The sequence below is a fragment of the Mustela nivalis genome (genome assembly GCF_964662115.1).
Source record: "Mustela nivalis genome assembly, chromosome: 2".
In the NCBI taxonomy this organism is placed as follows: Eukaryota; Metazoa; Chordata; class Mammalia; order Carnivora; family Mustelidae; genus Mustela; species Mustela nivalis.
In genome coordinates, this window is record NC_139021.1 from 146,841,778 (window position 1) to 146,859,428 (window position 17,651).

Genomic DNA, 17,651 nt, shown 5'->3' on the forward strand with positions numbered 1-17,651 from the left:
GGCTTTCTCTCCAATTTGATTCCTCAAAATTCACAGCAGAGGATCATGTTTTCCCTAACTCTGCATTAACTGCTAGGCAAGCACAAGAATGGGCTTGGTTGGTTTCATAGCAAATCCCAGCCCCATTGCCTCCCAAGTGGAGAAGCATCTATAGGGCTGTTGAAAAGTGAACCCATGCAAAATTTGGGTGATTCTCTTGGTAGTAAGGAAGAGCCTGATGGAATTTGGGGCATTGGAACCCCAATGAGGAACTGCTCTGGGAGGATGAGTCAGAAAGGAAGTTCTCATCCAGAGCTACAGCCTCTCCTCCCCCATGAGGCTCCATCCATCCTCCACAGAGGTCAAGGAGGAGTTCTTAGCCAAGAGCGGTAGGCACTTTCACTGAGAATAGCTAATAATATTCACCAAGCTCTAACTACCTAAACAAGTCATTTTGTTTAATGTTGATAAGCTTTCATAATAACCCCATGAAATGGGGTTCATATGTATCCCAAGCCTTGCAAATGAGGGAAGAGAGGTTTAGAGACGTTGCGTAACTTGGCTGGGGTCACTTCGTTGTTTGTGAGGAGCAGAACTCAACAGGGACAATATGCCCAGGCCTGTGTCTTTAGCCCCTGGGCTCCCTCACTTGGGTGGCACTGGGGTTCATAGAATGGAGCACATTTGGCTTCCTTCTCTGTCCCATGACTCCCTGGACATATGGCTTTGCCTGGCTAGTACCGAATGGTTACAAAAAAAAATGTCATGCCCTCTACATGTGATGTTTGGATAGCTCCAGGATGTTGCAGATGAAAATGAGGTTTTAGAGCCTCCACAGGAAGCAGCAAGGAGTTGATGACTTCTCAGTGTGCAGAACAGTGTTTCCATGAAGGACTCAAGTGACTATTGTGTCCATGCCACAAGCCTTGGGCTTCGGTCTTTCTAGAACCCTTCCTATCATAGTTTCTCACATCAAGAGAAGAAGGCCTTCCTCTAGCAAGCCTGGGCAGATCCCACTGGCCCTGGGTTGAGTTTGTTTTGAGGGGGAAAGGAAGTGCTGTGGGACCTCACATTGCTTAGAGATATTTGGTTATAATAGACACAGGGAAAGCTAGAGCTGTAGATGTAGTAGTTGAGGACTGTTCTTGAAATGTGTACTTGGAGAGAAAACAGGCAGAGAGACAGGGAACCCCTATCAGTGAGTGTAAAATTCTTCACTGTCTTCGACAGACGGCCTGGGGGATGGGACCAGTGGGGACAAGGGGAGCTCTGTGGATGTGGTAGATTATAGAAGCTGAGAATGGGTCCACACTGCTCCCTTCAGGAGGTGGCATCCACATCCTCTCCTCTGGGATCTGGATGGATTTGTGATGACTTGGCCCATGGAATAGGGCAGAAGTGAGACTTGCAGGTCTAGGCTTCATAAGACTTGCAGGTTTTTCTCCCCATCACTTGTCACTTCCTGTCACTCTTAGAATTCTGCTGCCATGCTGTGAGGGGGTCTCAGCTGCCCTGAGTAAAAGCCTACATGTAAAGGAACCTTGGCCTTGCCGCTGACAGCCAGGACCAACTTACCAGCCACGTGGGTGTGGCACCTAGCAGGTGGATCTCTAGCCCTATCAGTTTCCCCAGCTGAGTGACGCAGAGAACAGTTGTCCCTGCTGAGCCCTGCTCAAATTGCAGACCCATGAGAAAAATAAGCCCCTCAGTTTGGGGGTGGTTTGTTGTAGAATGATCTATAGCCAGAACAGTGGGTAACATGGCAGGGAAATCATCCATTTCCTAGTGTGGAGGGATTGGATTTAATTCGATGGCACCTGGGCGGTGAATGTGTTTGTGTGTGTGTCTGTGTGCATGTGTGCAGACACACGGGGAGCACAGGAACTGAGTCTAATAGCCCTTCCAGTGGTGCAGAGTTCATGCCACCCAGTGTGGACAATCATTCTCATGGAAACCATGCGTGGACCCAACTGATAGTGGAGGAGAGAGAAGTAATGTTAAATATAATAATAAGGATGAGCAATAATTATTCCCAAGTGAAGTGTCCCAAGGCGGCAATGAGGGTAAATACCGTTCTTTGTCCATCCCTGATCTACCCAGCCTCAGAGTGGGACCTGCAATGCGGCTTCTTCCCATCTCAGAGAAACATTTTTTTTTTCTGCCACCAAAGTTTTGATGCATCACTTTTTAAATTCACAATGGAGAGGGTCAACTGTGTCACACTAGCAGGGAAAATTTGCATAAAGTCTCTGAAATGTGTTGAGCTCACTTAAAGACCAAATCACCAAACTCAGTGGTAATGAAGAAATAGTAACATTGCAGCCAGCCTTGAAAACCAACCGGGTTCTGTCATTCAAAAGCTGGGGTTTTCTCCCAACCCCTCAAGAGCTTTTGTCTTTCCTCATTGTCCTTTGGAGGCCACAGTATCATTTTCTTTCTCTTTCTTCCATGGGAGAGACAGCCATGAGACACAGCTGAGATAATGCGAGTAAATAAAATTAAAAAAAAAAATATTGAGCAATATTCTCCCAGCATGCAAGTCCCAGTTTGGGGGAAAAAATTAGGTCCTTTTGGAAGCTGCCTTAACTCTTCGGGGGTCTCCACGGTACCATTCAGTAAATGATTGCCTCTGCGCATCAAACAGCACCCTAGTGGCCTGAAAGAGTTAACGTGGCCTCCAGAAGTGCCCATTGCGGTCCCAGGAAGGAGTGTGAGCCTTGGGAGAATCTGGCTGAGCATACAATTACTGTTCAGCTCACAGTGGCCCAATTTACTTTATTGTAGAGTGCCTGCAGGAGTCCCACTGCTTGAAGACGATCTAGATGCTTCTGAGTCAACTGTCTGCAAATTGGTCTTGGAGGGGTTTGCCAGTGCAGGGAGGAGGCACAGGAATTTGTTAGATATCATAGCAGACATCTTAGTCCTGGGGAGGAAATAATCTTACCAGAAATTCCCAGCCGAAAGGACTGATGCTTTCTTTCCAGGTGATAGCCGCTTTCCAGATGGCAGCCATAAATTTCTTAGTTATGCACATGCTACATGACTATGAGTGAGATAACTCAGCTCTTCATTCTGCTGTTTACCTGCTTCTCTGGGCTTACTCTCCGGCCTCAGCCTTCATTTCTGTAAAGTGTGAATAATCATAACAATACTGATCTCAAAGAGTTGTCATGGGATTAATGGAAGGAATGGGTCTTGGTCCAGCAATTGGCCCAGACCCAGCATGCAATACATTCAGCCATCAATCTGCATGTTGTGGATTTCATCATCATGTGTTCACTTATTGAGTATTCGTTGAAGGTCTACTACAGCATCTAACACTCACCTAGCATGTCTGTAGTGGCTTTTTAAAAAATAATTTATTTATTTATTTGAGTGAGAGATTGAGAGTGAGTGAGCATGAGAACACAAGTAGAGGAGGAGGGAGAGGGGAAGGGAGAACCAGGCTCCTGGTGGAGCAGAAAGCCTGACGTGGGCCTCGATCCCAGGATCCCGGGATCATGACCTGAGCCTAAGGCAGACACCCAACTGACTGAGCCACCCAGGCGCCCCTAGCATGTCTGTAATTTCAGCAAAGTTCTGATGAACTGCTTTCTTATTTACTAAGGAAAGGGACAACTCTGTCCATTTATAAAATGGACAATAAAAGAAGTATTTCAGGTACAAAGTTTTGTTGAAAACAAAATAAATATTCCTGTACTCACCACCTATATAAAAAAAATAAAATATTTCAGATAAACTGAAGCCTCCTGTGCATGCCTGCTAGAGCTCAGTCCCCTTCTGCCCTCCTCTGGTGCAAATCCCCATCCTGCTGAGTTATCATTCCCTGTAGGGGAATATATATGTATATATATGTTCCCTGAACATATTATATGGATACAACATGTATTATGTATATCAAATATATATATCCAATATATAGCCACGTTATACAATAATATGGATCATAATAATCATAAGTGATATAATTATGAATTTTATAGGTAGACTCATAGGTTTTTCTAGACTCAAGACTGTAATATAATTTTATAACTTGCTTTTTGCACCCAACATTCTATTTCTGCATTTACCCATATTGATTAATGTCACTCTATTTCTTTTTCAGATCTATATCATATCCTTACATAAGTATGCCACAGATTATTCATTCATTGTTCTGTTGGTGAACACTGAGTTCTTCCAAAATGTCACAGTCACAGATACAGTTTGTGTTCATGTCTTCTTGTGTACACGAGCAGGCATTTCTACAGGGAATATGCCTAGAAAGGAAATGCTGAGTCATAGGATGTGTCCCCCTATAACTTTATTGGATTGGATGAAATACTCTTCAAAGGGATTTTATTATGCACGTTGTGCTCCGTCAGTAGATCATGGGGGTTTCCTGGTCCTTTCTCACATTTAGTATTGCCAGGCTTCACATTTTTTCCAGCTGGAAATATGTGACTGTCTCATTGTGCTTTTAAAGATTTTATTTATTTATTTGACAGAGAGAGATCACAAGTAGACGGAGAGAGAGGCAAGCAGAGAGAGAGAGAGAGGGAAGCAGGCTCCCTGATGAGCAGAGAGCCCGATGCGGGACTCGATCCCAGGACCCTGAGATCATGACCTGAGCCGAAAGCAGCGGCTTAACCCGCTGAGCCACCCAGGCGCCCTCATTGTGCTTTTAATTTGCATTTTACTTACTATTATTTCCTGATTATTTTCCTTGTTATTTATTGTATCTTTTATAAGTTACTTGTTTCATTTGCCTGTTTTAAGAAAATCAGAGGTTTTTTAAAAAAATTAATTTGTGGGAATCTGGATGATATTCCTTTGTCTGTTATATGCATTCCAAATATTTTTTTTACCAATCCATGGCTTGTTTCCTTTGTACATAGCATCTTTTAATACAGAGAACATTTCTTTTTTTTAATTTATTTCTTTTCAGCATCAAAGAATTCATTGTTTATGCACCACACCCAGTGCTCCATGCTCCATAATACCCACCACCTGGCTCCCCCAACCTCCCACCCCCGCCCCTTCAAAACCCTCAGATTGTTTTTCAGAGTCCATAGTCTCTCCTGGTTCATCTCCCCTTCCAATTTCCCTCAACTCCCTTCTCCTCTCCATCTCCCCATGTCCTCCATGTTATTTGTTATGCTCCACAGAGAACCATTTCTAAAAGGTTTTTACTCTTTAAGAAATATGGTATCCACAGCAAGGAAACACATCCCTCTAGAATTTTGATGCTTTTCTCACCTTTTCTAGAAGGAAGATCTCAGGTTTAAAGAACTCAGTCACATCTTTGGGCAGGAATATAATTTAATATGGCTGGTGAGTAGGAGCAGTGTACAGCAGTCTAGCAAAACTCTATTTTGTGGAGGCCACTAATTGCCAGGAAACTGGAAAGAGGGAGTTGCCAGGAACTCAAGTCCTGTGTCAAGAAGAGTCACTCCACTCTGACTGTTGGTCTGGAGAGAACTTTCCTCATCCTGGGACTAGTAAACTTTGCCTGTGATGACACAGGAGAACAAAGGGAGAAGATTCTAATGAAAAGCAGATTGGGAGGGAATTCTGAAATTCTGAATTCTTAGGGCATCCTCAGTGGAATTTTAAAATTAATGACTTCTATTAAATAGTATCCTAAACAATGAAAGAAAAAGTCCAAGGTGAAAAGAGGACCAGATAGGATAGAACTAGAGAAGAAGCAGAGAAGAAAGAATCTTAAAGAATTTAAAAAAAAAAAAAAAACACCAGAAATAGAAGATTAAAAGGGACCACAACCACGTGGACCCAAAAGAATTTCCCGAGCCTGGACCTAAGCGAGAAATCCAAGGAATAGATGGAAAAATTTCATTTAGTGTGAATTTCAGGTTTCTGTACAGTGAAACCAAGTAATACCAAATTAAAAGGAAAAAATGACAAATTTGAAAAAATCATGATAGTATTGTGGACCAAGTGTTAGCATTTTTTGGTATGTGAAGAGCTTTTTAAAACAAATAAGAAAATAGTGAAAACCCTGATAGAATAATAGGCTGAGGGTAAAAACAGGCACTTCAAGAAGCATAAAAAATGTTAATCTATTTTGGTAATCAAAAGACTACGATTGAGAGGAGATGTTTTTTCTTCTATAAGCTTTCTCATTTAAGATGAAAAAGCAGGACAGTGCCCCATGCGTTTAGAGAAACTAGTCCCCTCCCATGAAGCTCCTGGAGAGGCTAATCAGGTAAACTTTTTCTGGGGAATGAGTTAGTAATCTGCATCAAAGCAGTAAGATAAACAAACAAACAAATAAATAAATAGCATGTTCTTGTAACTTGCAATCCCACCCTTAGGAATTTATCAAAGCAAATAATTTTATGATTAAAACTTAGATATCTGCACAAGGTTCGAGAAGCATGAAGCATGAAAGGGTAGAATCAGAGAGCTAACAGTTGATGGGGTAAGGAAGTTGAGGGAGAGGGGAACCCAGAGAATCACCTTTGGAATTTCTCACTAGGGCACCTGGGTTGCTTGGTAGAACCATTCACCGAGACAAAATACACAGATCTGGGAGGAAGGCAGTGGTTTGAATTATGTGTATTTGACACTTTAGGAGCATGGGTTCAGGGGCCGATGCTCAGTGCCCAGTTGGTTGTGGGTTTGGAGCTCAGCAGAAGCTGAAGAATTTACAGGCACTAGGGTAGGAATACAGTGGAAGGTGTGTTAGGGTAGATGTTAGGGTAGGTGTTTCAGGGGCCTTTGGGATACAGCTGGGACAGTGAGGTGATCCATGGGTTTGGGCTGGCAGGGAAAGTGGCAAGGCGATTCTCATACCTTGTTTTGTCACTTTGACGTCTTTGCTTGGAATCCTGTTTATTGCCCTTCAGGCCTGGGAAAACTCCGTGGGGATCATCTGCTTTCCCAGTCTCCAAAGGTTGGCAGAAGATACTTCAAACCAGCTTGCCCAAGAGATACAGAAGGCACTTGTGGGAAAGCCTGCAGGTAAGAGAACACTTTATGGTGAGCAAAACCATCTTACGTGTTCCTCCCAGGACCCCTATGGAAGCTCTTCTCTGCTTTCCAGGGGAGTCAGACTGGTGCCTTCCAGAGAGCACTATAGGCTCACTTCTGCTGCCGAGGATGTTGGGAATGAAGGGAAAAATTGGCAGAGAAGAGAAGAGGGATGTGCAGAATTCTGCTGCTCCTGGGAAGGACACACACACACACACACACACACACACACACACACACACACACAACAAGGGTCTCTGGGAGGGGGCGTACTAGGATATAAGGCACACCTGTGTGTTCAGTGAATAGCTCAATCCAGAAAAGACATAGAAGCCAAAGCGAAACATGTTTTCAGTTTTGGGGCTCCTAACTTGCAATTTTCTGCTCCTATAGCTGGACCCTGGAGGCTGGGCAGAGTTTCAGGGTGACACAGGGCTGAGGGGCAGGAAGGGATTCTAGGGGGAAGGAGTATCTTGAAAATGGTGCAGATTGCAGGCATCTCTGCAAAGTAAGGGGCTGAAGGATACAGGAAGAGGGGTAAGGACTCTGGATTGGAAGAAGACCAATAGCTGGGGAGCTTCTTATTATTTGGTAACGGAGAGCCATTGATGGTTGTTGAACAGGCATGTTGACATGATAAAGAAGGTCCTCCCAGGAGATGAATCTGGCGGAGTGTGAGATGTTTGGTATGGATTCAGATGGCATTGTGGAGAGGAGAGGAGAAGTGCCCTAAAGATGCGAAAGCACATCTCATGGGAAAGGAGGTCAAGGGGAGGGAACGGAGCGTGGGCAGGTCATTGCCCCGCCCTGCTGGTAACACTTTCTCCCCTTCATGTGCTGTTGCCAGAGCAAGCCAGGGAGGCAGCTGGGCAGTTGCTGCGGTGGAAGGGGGATGTGCATCAGGATGGCTACCTGCTCCTGAAGTCAGTATTTGTGCTCACAGGGACAAACTCGGTAAGTTTCGGACCCCGTGGGCCCCCCTTGGGAGCTCTGTATCCATGTGCAGCAGGAAGTCCCAGGAAAGGGCAGTGTGTCTTTTTCCCCATGATACTGATTTATCATTTCTCCTGCCCTATGTCCCTTCTTATCTAGAACATGGACTTGAGCAGCTGAAATTCATTTTGGAATCCTGCTTTTTTTCCGTTGACCAGCTGCCTGTAACCTTGGGCAGATTGTCACCTTTCTGGGACCCAATTGTGTGGCTAATTTTAGAATAGAGGATAATGCCTTAGTTCTAGGGTTAGTGCAAGGATTAACAATGGCTGATGTGTACGGATGGTTTCCTGTGTCAGGGCAAGACAGGTATGTTCTGTGCAGGTCAGTTAAACCCTCCACGCCCTCTCACTAAGACTGTGAAGACACTTTAGTCACCATCCTGTGTATTGCTGTCTGTCTGACTCCGGACCCTGTGCTCTGAGCCATTGCTCTTTAATGCCTCCTGCTAAACTCAGACCGAAGGAGCCCACTTTAGGCACCTTAGGCACCTGTCCCATGCATGCCCAGAGATAGTGCCTGAATGAGTCTGACTTCTCTTCCTTCCCTTCCCTTCCTACGGTACAACTGTCCTGGTTGCAGACATGTCCTTCCTATGACTGTGGTTGACTGTGTCCTCTTAGGCAGAAGCAGTGCCCGGGAGCTGTGACTATCACCAGGAAAGGCCAGAGACCCTGGACAGGGCAGGCCCAGAGACTCGTGTATCTGGTGAGAGTGCCCACTGCATGCCAGTCTGGCACTCAGCGCCAGGAGCAGCAGGGAACCAGATGGGGGCACGGCTGCCCTGAGGTTAAAGGTGGAGGATACTTCAGCTGGGCATCTGAAATAGTGCTTGGAGCTGGGGGAGGAGGTTGGCATGCAGTCCTTCATTGGGGGAGGGTCCCTGGCCTTTGCTCCTGGAACACTACCTGCATGGCAGCCTGAAGCACAGAGAGGGAGCTTTTCTGCCCCTGGAGCAGGACTGCTCACACTCTGGAGGTAAAAATTAGCCTAAGAGCTTGTCTTCCACTGTGAGCCACCAGCCTGCAAAGTAGTGAGACAAGTAAGTAGGTGTATTTTAGTGGAGCCCGTGCAGCGTGAAAGACAGGGGAGCCCCCCCGGGCCAGGCTGCAGGAGAGCCAGGTGTCCAATATGGGTGCCCTACCACTACCATGCCCTGGAAACTTCAAGGCAGAGGGATAGGACCAGCATCCTGCTTTATATTCCCGGTTCTGGCCCAGACTGTGCATTCTTCCTTTCTTTTTTTCATTTTGCCATCGTGTGTGTCACCTTAGTCAGCTGGGTGGGAGGTCGGGTGGACAGTACGCTTCAGATTAATGCCAAATGTGTGCACACACGCACACACACACACAGACCTTGCTGCTGCCATAACCCCAGGGAAGCTGCCAGCTGAGCAAGTGGAAGAAAGGCTCCAGAAAGTTCCATACTGAGCCTGGTCCCCTCTCTGCCTACTTCCTGCCTTCTCCCTTCTGGCTGGCCACTCTGGTTATCAGTGCTAACTTATAGGACTGTTTCAGTCTTGGGGAAGTCTGAGATCTGAACCAGGGGATGGGAAGGTCCTTGATCAGGTCCTTCATTCCAGGTTTTCACTTGTTCTGAACCACGCCCTCCTGAGTGTCTAATTCCCTAATCAGGAGGCAACCTACCCAAATCAGTAGTATAATCGTGTAGGAAAGCCCTTGTGTTCTGCTCTGTACCTGTCCCTCTCTCCCTCATTCCCTCCCTTCTTTCCTCCTTTCCTTCCTTCCTATTACCTATCCTATAAAAGACGAAATGTTTATTGAGCACATAGTATACACTGTATAAATGTAATCTTCACAGCTGCCCTAGGTGGGTCAGATGATTGTCTTTGGTCTTAAGAATGTGTTGCCTGGAGAGAAGATAGGATTTACCCATGTTTCCAGCTAAAATGGCCCCAGGGACTGGCTGGACTGTGCTGGTCTGGGCCAGAGGGGTGCTCTGCAGGCTCTGTGGCCATGGGTCATGTCTGCGCTTCCCTTGCAGGAGACGCTGGGCAGAGTTGCTGAGTCTGGCCTTCCAGCCCTGCTCCTGCAGTGCCTTTACCTCTTCTTTGTCTTTCCTCTGGAAAAGGACGAGCTTTTGGAGAGTGATGTTCAAGTTCAGAGGATGTTTGTGCAGGTGAGTGAAAGGAGGGCTCCCCGGCCCTTGGCCAAGACCTTGCACTGCTTCTTAGAGATGTTTTCATCTTCCTCAGTCATAGCCCCAAAGCAACTCTGTCCTCCCCAACGGTCAGCTCATCTGTCAGTCCCCAGTCTCAGCCAATGCCAGCAATCCTATGCATTTGGAAAACGGATGTTCTTCTCTCTCCATCTCATTCCTCCCTGTATCGATAGCCCCTTGTTCTACCCCAGAAAAGCACGCAGCTCCTCTACCTCCTGCACTTGGCCCCCACAGCTCCCCTTCCTCCAGGGTGCATTCCCAGGCCCTGCCTGCCCTCCCCAGCATGTGGAGTCCCTATCTCTGGCCCCACCGCGTCCTCTGAGGACAAGCATGCTAACTGATTTTGCATAAGGGTAACCAACATTTCCCAAGTATTTCCCTGTCACTCCCCTCCCCCACACCTTGCCATGGCCTTGCGTCTCTCCCTTCCCCGAGCCCTCTCTTCCATTCCAGGAGGAGTGTAGTACTACAGTTCTGATTCCATGTCAGCTAAAGCATGGTCAGTGAAAGTGGTAGTGGGTGAGGGGCTGGCATTGGGACCCTGGGGATCTGGCTCCCAAGAACACTTTGTGAGGTCACCTCCTTCCCCCTCCCAGAAGCTATCTCAGGCTGCTCAACATCAATGTAATTTCCTGGTGTCCTTCCCCATTTTCCCTATCCTCTCTAACTACCAACAGTAGCTTTTTTTTTTTTTTTTTTTTTTTAAGCAGAACTTCTCACCTCTTTCCCTGCCCCCTTACCGGCCAGTTCTGCTTTCTGAGGCTCCCAGATGCTGCCGTCTCCAGAGGACTCCTCCCGCCTCTCTAGAGAAGACCTTGGTTGGGGGGGAGGGAAAGGAGGGCCCTGTGTCCTGCTCATCTTTTCGCAGCCAGGGCCTCAGGGCGCCGTCTCACAGAGCAGGTGCTTACGAGTTTTTGCAAATTTCCGAGTGCATTTGTGCATTGCATATGTTCATTCATGTTAGCATCGTGTGAGATTCATTCTCAAGCCAGAATCATCATTATCCGAGGTTATCTCACAAGTTCACTTATGGTAGGTCACTCCTCAAGCTGCATTTGTTGGAAGCTTGGGCATCATTTATCTGTATATAAATCACATTCTCAGTGGTGGCAGGATGCAGTCCCGGGCACTTTGACAAGCCCTTACCATGTGGCTTTCCCGTGTCCTGCAGAGAACTAGTGCAACCCTGCCTTCACGGTTCGGTCCATGCATGGGTAGAACATGAGCCAAGTGATAGGCCATGGCTGCGTTCCTGGGGCTTTCCTTATTTCATTCCGCAAAATTATATGGAGCTCCTTCCATGTGCTGCTCTACACCAGACCGGTGGTTCCAGCAGCAAGCATAGTACCCTCTCTCGTCGAGGTGACAGAAAGATGGGGAAGCCAAACAGCAGAAATAATCATGTGATTAAAGAGCAGGCCCCAATTTTTTAAGTGCTCTGAAGGAAAAAATGGAAGGTGTCCTGGGAAATGAGATCACGGGGACCTGATTTAGAGCAGAGGATGAAGGAAGGCTGTCCAGAGGAAATGGCTCTGAACTGGAGTTGAAGGTTGAGGTGGAGGTGTGAAGGGGAAGGAGAGGGGACAGGAGCAGAAATGGTGTCGATGGGTCCCATGGCCAGCAGATGGGGTCTGGAGCCCCGTTCTGTGGCTGTCCAGCTTGGACTCTGTTACTGCAGTCAGAAGGGGCTAATAGATTCAGATGGAAGGAGCTGTCCTTCCATCTGCTGGAGAAGGAGATCTAGTCAGACCACCTAGAGCCAAAGGGTGGACTGCACACAATCACCCGAGAGAGGAGGTGGGGCTGGTCTGCACAGAGGTCTGTGAGCCATGATGTACCCCAAGTGGCAGGACCATATCAGAAGTCCCTCTGGTAGCCACTGGGAGATGCTGGGAGAGGAGACATGGGGCCCAGAGAGGAAGTTCTAGGATAACTTCTGTGTAAAAGGTCAACTCTCTTGAGTCAAACCCTTCTTTGTCATTCTGAATTGGAAAGGGTAAAAACTGCTCGCATAAGATGAGGAGTGCAGACCTTAGCCCACGCCCTGTCACCCTTTTCTAGATGGTGCTCCTGACCCTGAGGCTCTGAGGCAGAGGGTGATCCAACAACCCATCCTTTGCCCTGAGACATACCCCTGGGAGCTCTGGAAAAGGAGGGAAGGAATCTGTTACAGGAAGGAGGCTTCCTAACTAGGCATCTTTATTTTTTCCTCCAGATGTTGCTGAACATTTGCTGTGAGTCTCAGGGGCTGGAAAAACTTCTATCAGGAAATGAGCTTCAGTCTCTAGTGATTGCCACTACCTGTCTTCGGGAACACAGCTGCTGTTTTTGGAAGGAACCCACCTTCTGTGTGCTGAGGGCAATCTCCAAAGCCCAGAACCTCGGCATCATCCAGTACTTGCAGGGTATGACCCCCCAGAGACCAGGGCTGGGATGTGGGCCCACTTTCTACAACGAGACCCTGGAACCAAAAAAGGCATGGACAAACTGAGTCTTCACGGATGCCCATCTTGGCCTAGTAGATGACCCTTTGCTTGGTTTCCTTCATAAGAGTGCGTTTATTATTTATTTTGGTGCTCCCTCAGAGCACCAAAGGGGAACTCATTTACTGCGCACATGCTGTCAAACACAGGCCGTGCTGGACCCATTTGTGTGTTATCTCATCTGTGTCTTTGAGATGGATATTAATGCCATTTCGTAAAGTGGAAAATGGGGACCAAGGGTGGAAAAACTTGCCCAGCTCCCAGCTCACAACCCCGAGAATCACATTCTAAACCCAGAGATGTCCAATCCAGAGCTTCTGGCTCTGATCTGGGCAGCATATGTAGTGCTGATGCTATAGATTCTGGAACCAGACAGCTGAGCTGTGGACTCTAGGTCTGTCCTCCTGTTCTCATAGCTGAATGACCTTGAGCACTCAAGTGCCTGTGTGCCTCAGTTCTTTTATCTGTAAAATGGGAGTAGTAAACCCTTGCCCTGTGATCTGTCTTCTCTCTCTGGGGCCTCCTGTAACAGCGAAGCATCAGCTGGGGACAGCTGAGAGAGTTCAACAAATCTACTATTGTAACTGAGCCTGGGACCAAACGTTAGCCCCAGGTTAGGGATTCAAGGCCAGGGCCCAGCAGTAATGGCCCTTAGCTGAGCTGGGTCTGAGATGATCAGCAGCCCAGGTAACCCCTGCAGACTAGAGTCAGAGACCCCTGAGAAAAAGCTGCATGTGTTGGCGGCAGGTGTCTCTCACTGTACCATTATTAACAAAAGAAAATTTGTACCTCGGTGGGGGAGGTACTGGAGCACTAAGCCCAGGACTCCCTTAGGATATCGGAATGAGTAGTTTCCATGGGCATAGAGGCTGAAGAGAAGTTCTGGAAGAAAGGGCTGGCCTGGTGGTTCCCTGTAAAGCCCGCAGCTCTTGCGGCTGACCTGCCCAGCATGCTGACTTTGGAGGGGGGCATCTGAAGCCTTGCTGCTGAGGAACAGAGCATGTGTGATCTTGTAGATGATTTTCCTGATCCACTGGTGTGTCTTTCCTGGCACTCAGAAGAGCCTTCCACCAGTGAAAGAGCTCTAAAAATAGTGATCCCTCAAAATGCAAATCCAGTGACCTCTCTCTTATGACTCAAATCTTCGCGTGGCTTCTCACAGCTCTGGGTAACCAGCAAGTTCCATGGCTAGGGCCCACACTTCTGGGCCCTGGTCCTGCCTTCCTCCCTTCCCTTGCAGCCCACACTTCTGGGGGCCAACCCCCCGGGCACTTTAGTAGCGGAAACACACCACCTTTTCGTCCCTCACTTTCTTTAGACTCCTGTATCCTTCCCTGAACTTTTAATCAGGCTGATCTCTGTGCATCTTCTGTGCTGCTTCCTTAAGAAGGTCTTTGTCAGTGCCCAGCTCTGGCACCGTGTAGCTCACGACCTGACAGACCCGCCCGTCCCACCCCTGCTGCATGCTGGGAATTAGGAGCAGCCGGCCAAGACTCTTCCTTCCTCTTCCTCTTTCACCTACTCTCCATCTGGGTCTGCAGAATGGGGCTCTTGGGATGGCACTTCCCACGGGGGAGACTTTTTGTTGACTCAAGTCCCAGTAGAAAAGTGTTTTGAATTAATTTGCATTTACATCTTGATATGTACAGTTTAAAGGAGAGCGGGGAGCAGACGGCTGTGGCAGAAAAGCTACGGCCTCCAAACTCAATAAGGTTTTCTTCCTGCAGCCATGGATTGCATCAAGCTCTCCCTTCAGAACCTCTCCAAGCTGGCGGACAGCCTCCCCGCTCCTGAGGTGAGCGAGGCAGTGAACCTCATCTTGGGCTTTGTGAAGGACTCCTACCCCGTCTCCTCAGCTCTGTTCCTAGAGTTTGAGAATGGAGAGGGCTACCCTCTGCTCCTTAAAGTGTTACTTCGGTAAGTGGTTGTCCTTGGTGGGGGAGAAATTGCCAAAGTCTAGGTCTTTTGGGATGGGTTCAGCCATGAGAAGCGACCTTCCCATGAGCAAATGCTGTAGCTCTTCACAGGTTTATATGGATTCCAAGTACATGCCCTTATACCCAAGGCTGCCATTTGCAGAGTAGCTTTTATCCAGGGTGCTCCCCTTGCCTTTGGTGCTGGGCTGGTGGAGACCTCTGGGGGACTGGCATTTCCTCGGCGTCCCTGTGACGAGTGCCGTGAGCCAACATGGCTGCCCCATCCAAGAAGCCCACAGAGCAGGCCTCGTCTGTTCCCACAGGTATGACGGGCCAACGAAGAGCGAAGTGGACCCCCACCTGGAGGAGCTCCTTGACCTGGTGGTGTGGCTGACGACCTGTGGGAGGTCAGAGCTGAAGGTGTTTGACAGCGTCACGTACCCTCAGCTAGAAGGCTTCAAGTTCCATCATGAGGCTTCTGGTGGGTCATCTTATGTCTCTGGGGGCCTGGCAGTGACTGACACTGTGCCCTACAAATGCTACACTGGTCTATTACTGCCTCTTTGTGGAGAAATGAACACTTGGCTCTTGTCAGGGATTTTGTTGTACCTCTGTGGAGATTACCTATGGATTTAAAATCTCCCCCTTTTAGATTTTTTTTTTTTTGATGTCTTGGTGGGATTTAAAGGAAATGTTTGCTTAATAAAGGCAAAGACCCTCTCAGGTAATGGAGGGAGCCTCTGATCTCCCCCCCCTACCTCTGCTATGATGTACTGTGCAACATGTGCTCCTATACAAGGACTGAAATCCCCAAGATAGCCACCCAGGCTCAGAGACAGGGCCACCTCCATTCTTTGAGATTGATTGATTATTTGATTGATGAACTCTGTGCAGCAGAGGCACCAGTGGGACAAGGCAGGTATCTGCTCCCTAAAACATCACCGTAGAGACAGTCCCACATATACGGAATCATGATCTCCTCCGTAACTGGCTGATAAATGCATCGGGGACAGTGGTGACACCAGGCAGGTGGGTCAGGTCTGTCAGGGTTACTCAGGAAACTTTGCCCAGAAGGAGCCATTCAAGTGGGGTTTCAAGGCTCGGAGTGGATCACCCAGGTAGAAAGGAAGAGGATAAAGTTCAAAGGCAGAAAGTACAGCCTGAGGAAAGACATGGAGACCACACACATCTGGGTGAGTCTGGGGAAATGGGCACAGAGACGGGCACAGACCAGAGCGTGGTTTCAGGAACATCTCTGGAGTCTGAGGCAGGGAGGGCTAGAGGCAGGGAGTTCTCTGATGGAGAGTTTCCTGGGCCAGAAAAGATGAGGCTTTACCCTTGAGCTGGAGAGAAAGGAAGGGATGGTTTCTGAAGGTGTCTCTGTTTAGCCGCTTGGCTAGAAATGAAACTGACTTTGCTTAGTAATCTTTAGTATCATTGAATCTTAATTGATTAAAACCAACCCTTCAGCCCAGTGCTCCCCAAAGGAACTATAATGAGAGACATACCACATAATTTTAAATGCCCTGTAGCCATATTTAAAAAAATAAGAAGAAACGGGTCAAGTTATTTTTCATAGTATATTTTATTTAACCTAATATATCCAAAATATTGCCACTTCAGCATGTGGTCAATATAAATAATTGTTAGTGGCATTCTTTATGCTGCAGCTTAGAAATCCACCATCTATTCTTACACTCATAGAACACACAAGTTGGGTGGCTATATTTCTAGGGCTCTGTGAATCACCATGTCTTGGACAGTGCAGCTCTGGCCTTACTCACACTCAGCACAGCTGGCTTTTCTGGACTTTCTCATAGACATTCACCTACAGGAGCTGGAAAATAGAAACTATAAATGGTATTTCCCAACGGTAATGCAAGTATGTGTTTCTAGGCATGGGCAGGAATTATTCCCTCTTTCATCTTCAGGGGTGACTGTGAAGAATCTTCAGGCCTTCCAAGTCCTACAGAATGTTTTCCACAAAGCCAGCAACCCCATCCTCTGCACCAAAGTCCTAGCAGTCATCAGGACCATGTGGGCCTGGAATGCCCGCAACTTCTTCCTGCTGGAGTGGACCCTGCAGCCCATCTCGCAGTTTGTGGAGATCATGCCCCTGAAGGCAGCCCCTGTGCAGAAGCAATTCTTCCAGCTACTGGAGGCCCTGGTCTTCGAGCTGCATTATGTGCCCCACGAGATCCTGCGGAAGGTGCAGTGCCTGATCAAGGAGAGCCCTGAGTCACCGTGCTCCCTGGTGGCCCTGCAGAGTGTCCTCAAGATAGTTGGCAGGGACCTTCTCTTCACTGACATCTTCCGGGACTCTGGTCTCCTTGGCTTGCTGCTGGCCCAGCTGCGGAAGCGGGCCAAGATCCTGAGGAAGTCAGGTGCATCCCAGGATTTTCGGGAAGGGAAGGGAGCAGGTTGGTGGTGGGGGGAGGGGTCTGTGTGACATTCTGCCACCCAGCAACATAACAGAAAAAGTGAGTGTGCCCATGTCACCTGGAATGGGGGGGGGTGGTTGGAGAATATATCTTGGGGCACTTGGCTTTGCAGAGTGGACAGTCCTCTATTTCCTGTAACCAGATTGATCTTCCCCATGAAGAGGCCAGAGAGATGGGTGTACCTTTAAACAGACTCATGGGGCTAACTCAGGCCAGGGTGAATTCTCAGCTTGCAGATATTTCCTGCACTGAATGGTGTCTGAGTATGTAGATGGAGAGATGTCAGGGAGGCAAGGGTGCTCCGAGAGTCCTGGGGTTCTGGCAGGGCAGAGGGTATGGCATGTATGTGTTAGGGGGTCAGCTGGTACACAGCCTCCTTTAGGTGCTATCAGGCCCAGTGTTCTCCTACCTGGAGCAGTGATCACTGCTATCCAGTTTCCCCCTCCAAGTCTTGTCCCACTTCTTGTGTTTTGTGTCCTTCTGGGCTCTGCACCTGTGGCTCCTTGGCAACATCCCTTCACCCCTCCCTTGGCCCTGTGCTCTTAGCCTCAGCGGCTTCTGCATACCCCTGGGACTCCAGGGTCCCTTCTGTCCAGGCAGGAGTACTCGATGGCCCCTCTCACTGCCTGACTACAGCCCCAGGCACATACCCTGATGTGGTTTGTCCACAACCCCCACCTCCACCA

General features: G+C 48.1%; 1 protein-coding gene and 1 long non-coding RNA gene across 10 annotated transcripts in view; one reads left to right on the forward strand and one right to left on the reverse strand.

The window, feature by feature from the left end:
* The window catches only part of WDFY4 (WDFY family member 4), a 273,431-nt gene that overhangs the window by 22,611 nt on the left and 233,169 nt on the right, over positions 1 to 17,651 (forward strand). For all 9 annotated transcript variants that reach the window (XR_014307369.1, XR_014307370.1, XR_014307371.1 and 6 more), the window contains exons 3-9: positions 6,828 to 6,942; positions 7,799 to 7,905; positions 9,949 to 10,083; positions 12,341 to 12,530; positions 14,336 to 14,525; positions 14,848 to 15,005; positions 16,456 to 16,908. Coding sequence is in view for 6 of the 9 variants with exons in the window: in XM_082718543.1 (XP_082574669.1) it covers positions 6,828 to 6,942; positions 7,799 to 7,905; positions 9,949 to 10,083; positions 12,341 to 12,530; positions 14,336 to 14,525; positions 14,848 to 15,005; positions 16,456 to 16,908 (1,348 nt within the window). In the remaining 3 variants the exon portion in view is untranslated. The remainder of the gene's footprint in view (positions 1 to 6,827; positions 6,943 to 7,798; positions 7,906 to 9,948; positions 10,084 to 12,340; positions 12,531 to 14,335; positions 14,526 to 14,847; positions 15,006 to 16,455; positions 16,909 to 17,651) is intronic.
* LOC309857372 lies at positions 2,148 to 5,874 on the reverse strand. Its single transcript, XR_014307658.1, has 2 exons — positions 5,218 to 5,874; positions 2,148 to 3,102 (listed from the first exon to the last, which is right to left on the reverse strand). It is a non-coding gene; the product is annotated as an uncharacterized lncRNA (long non-coding RNA).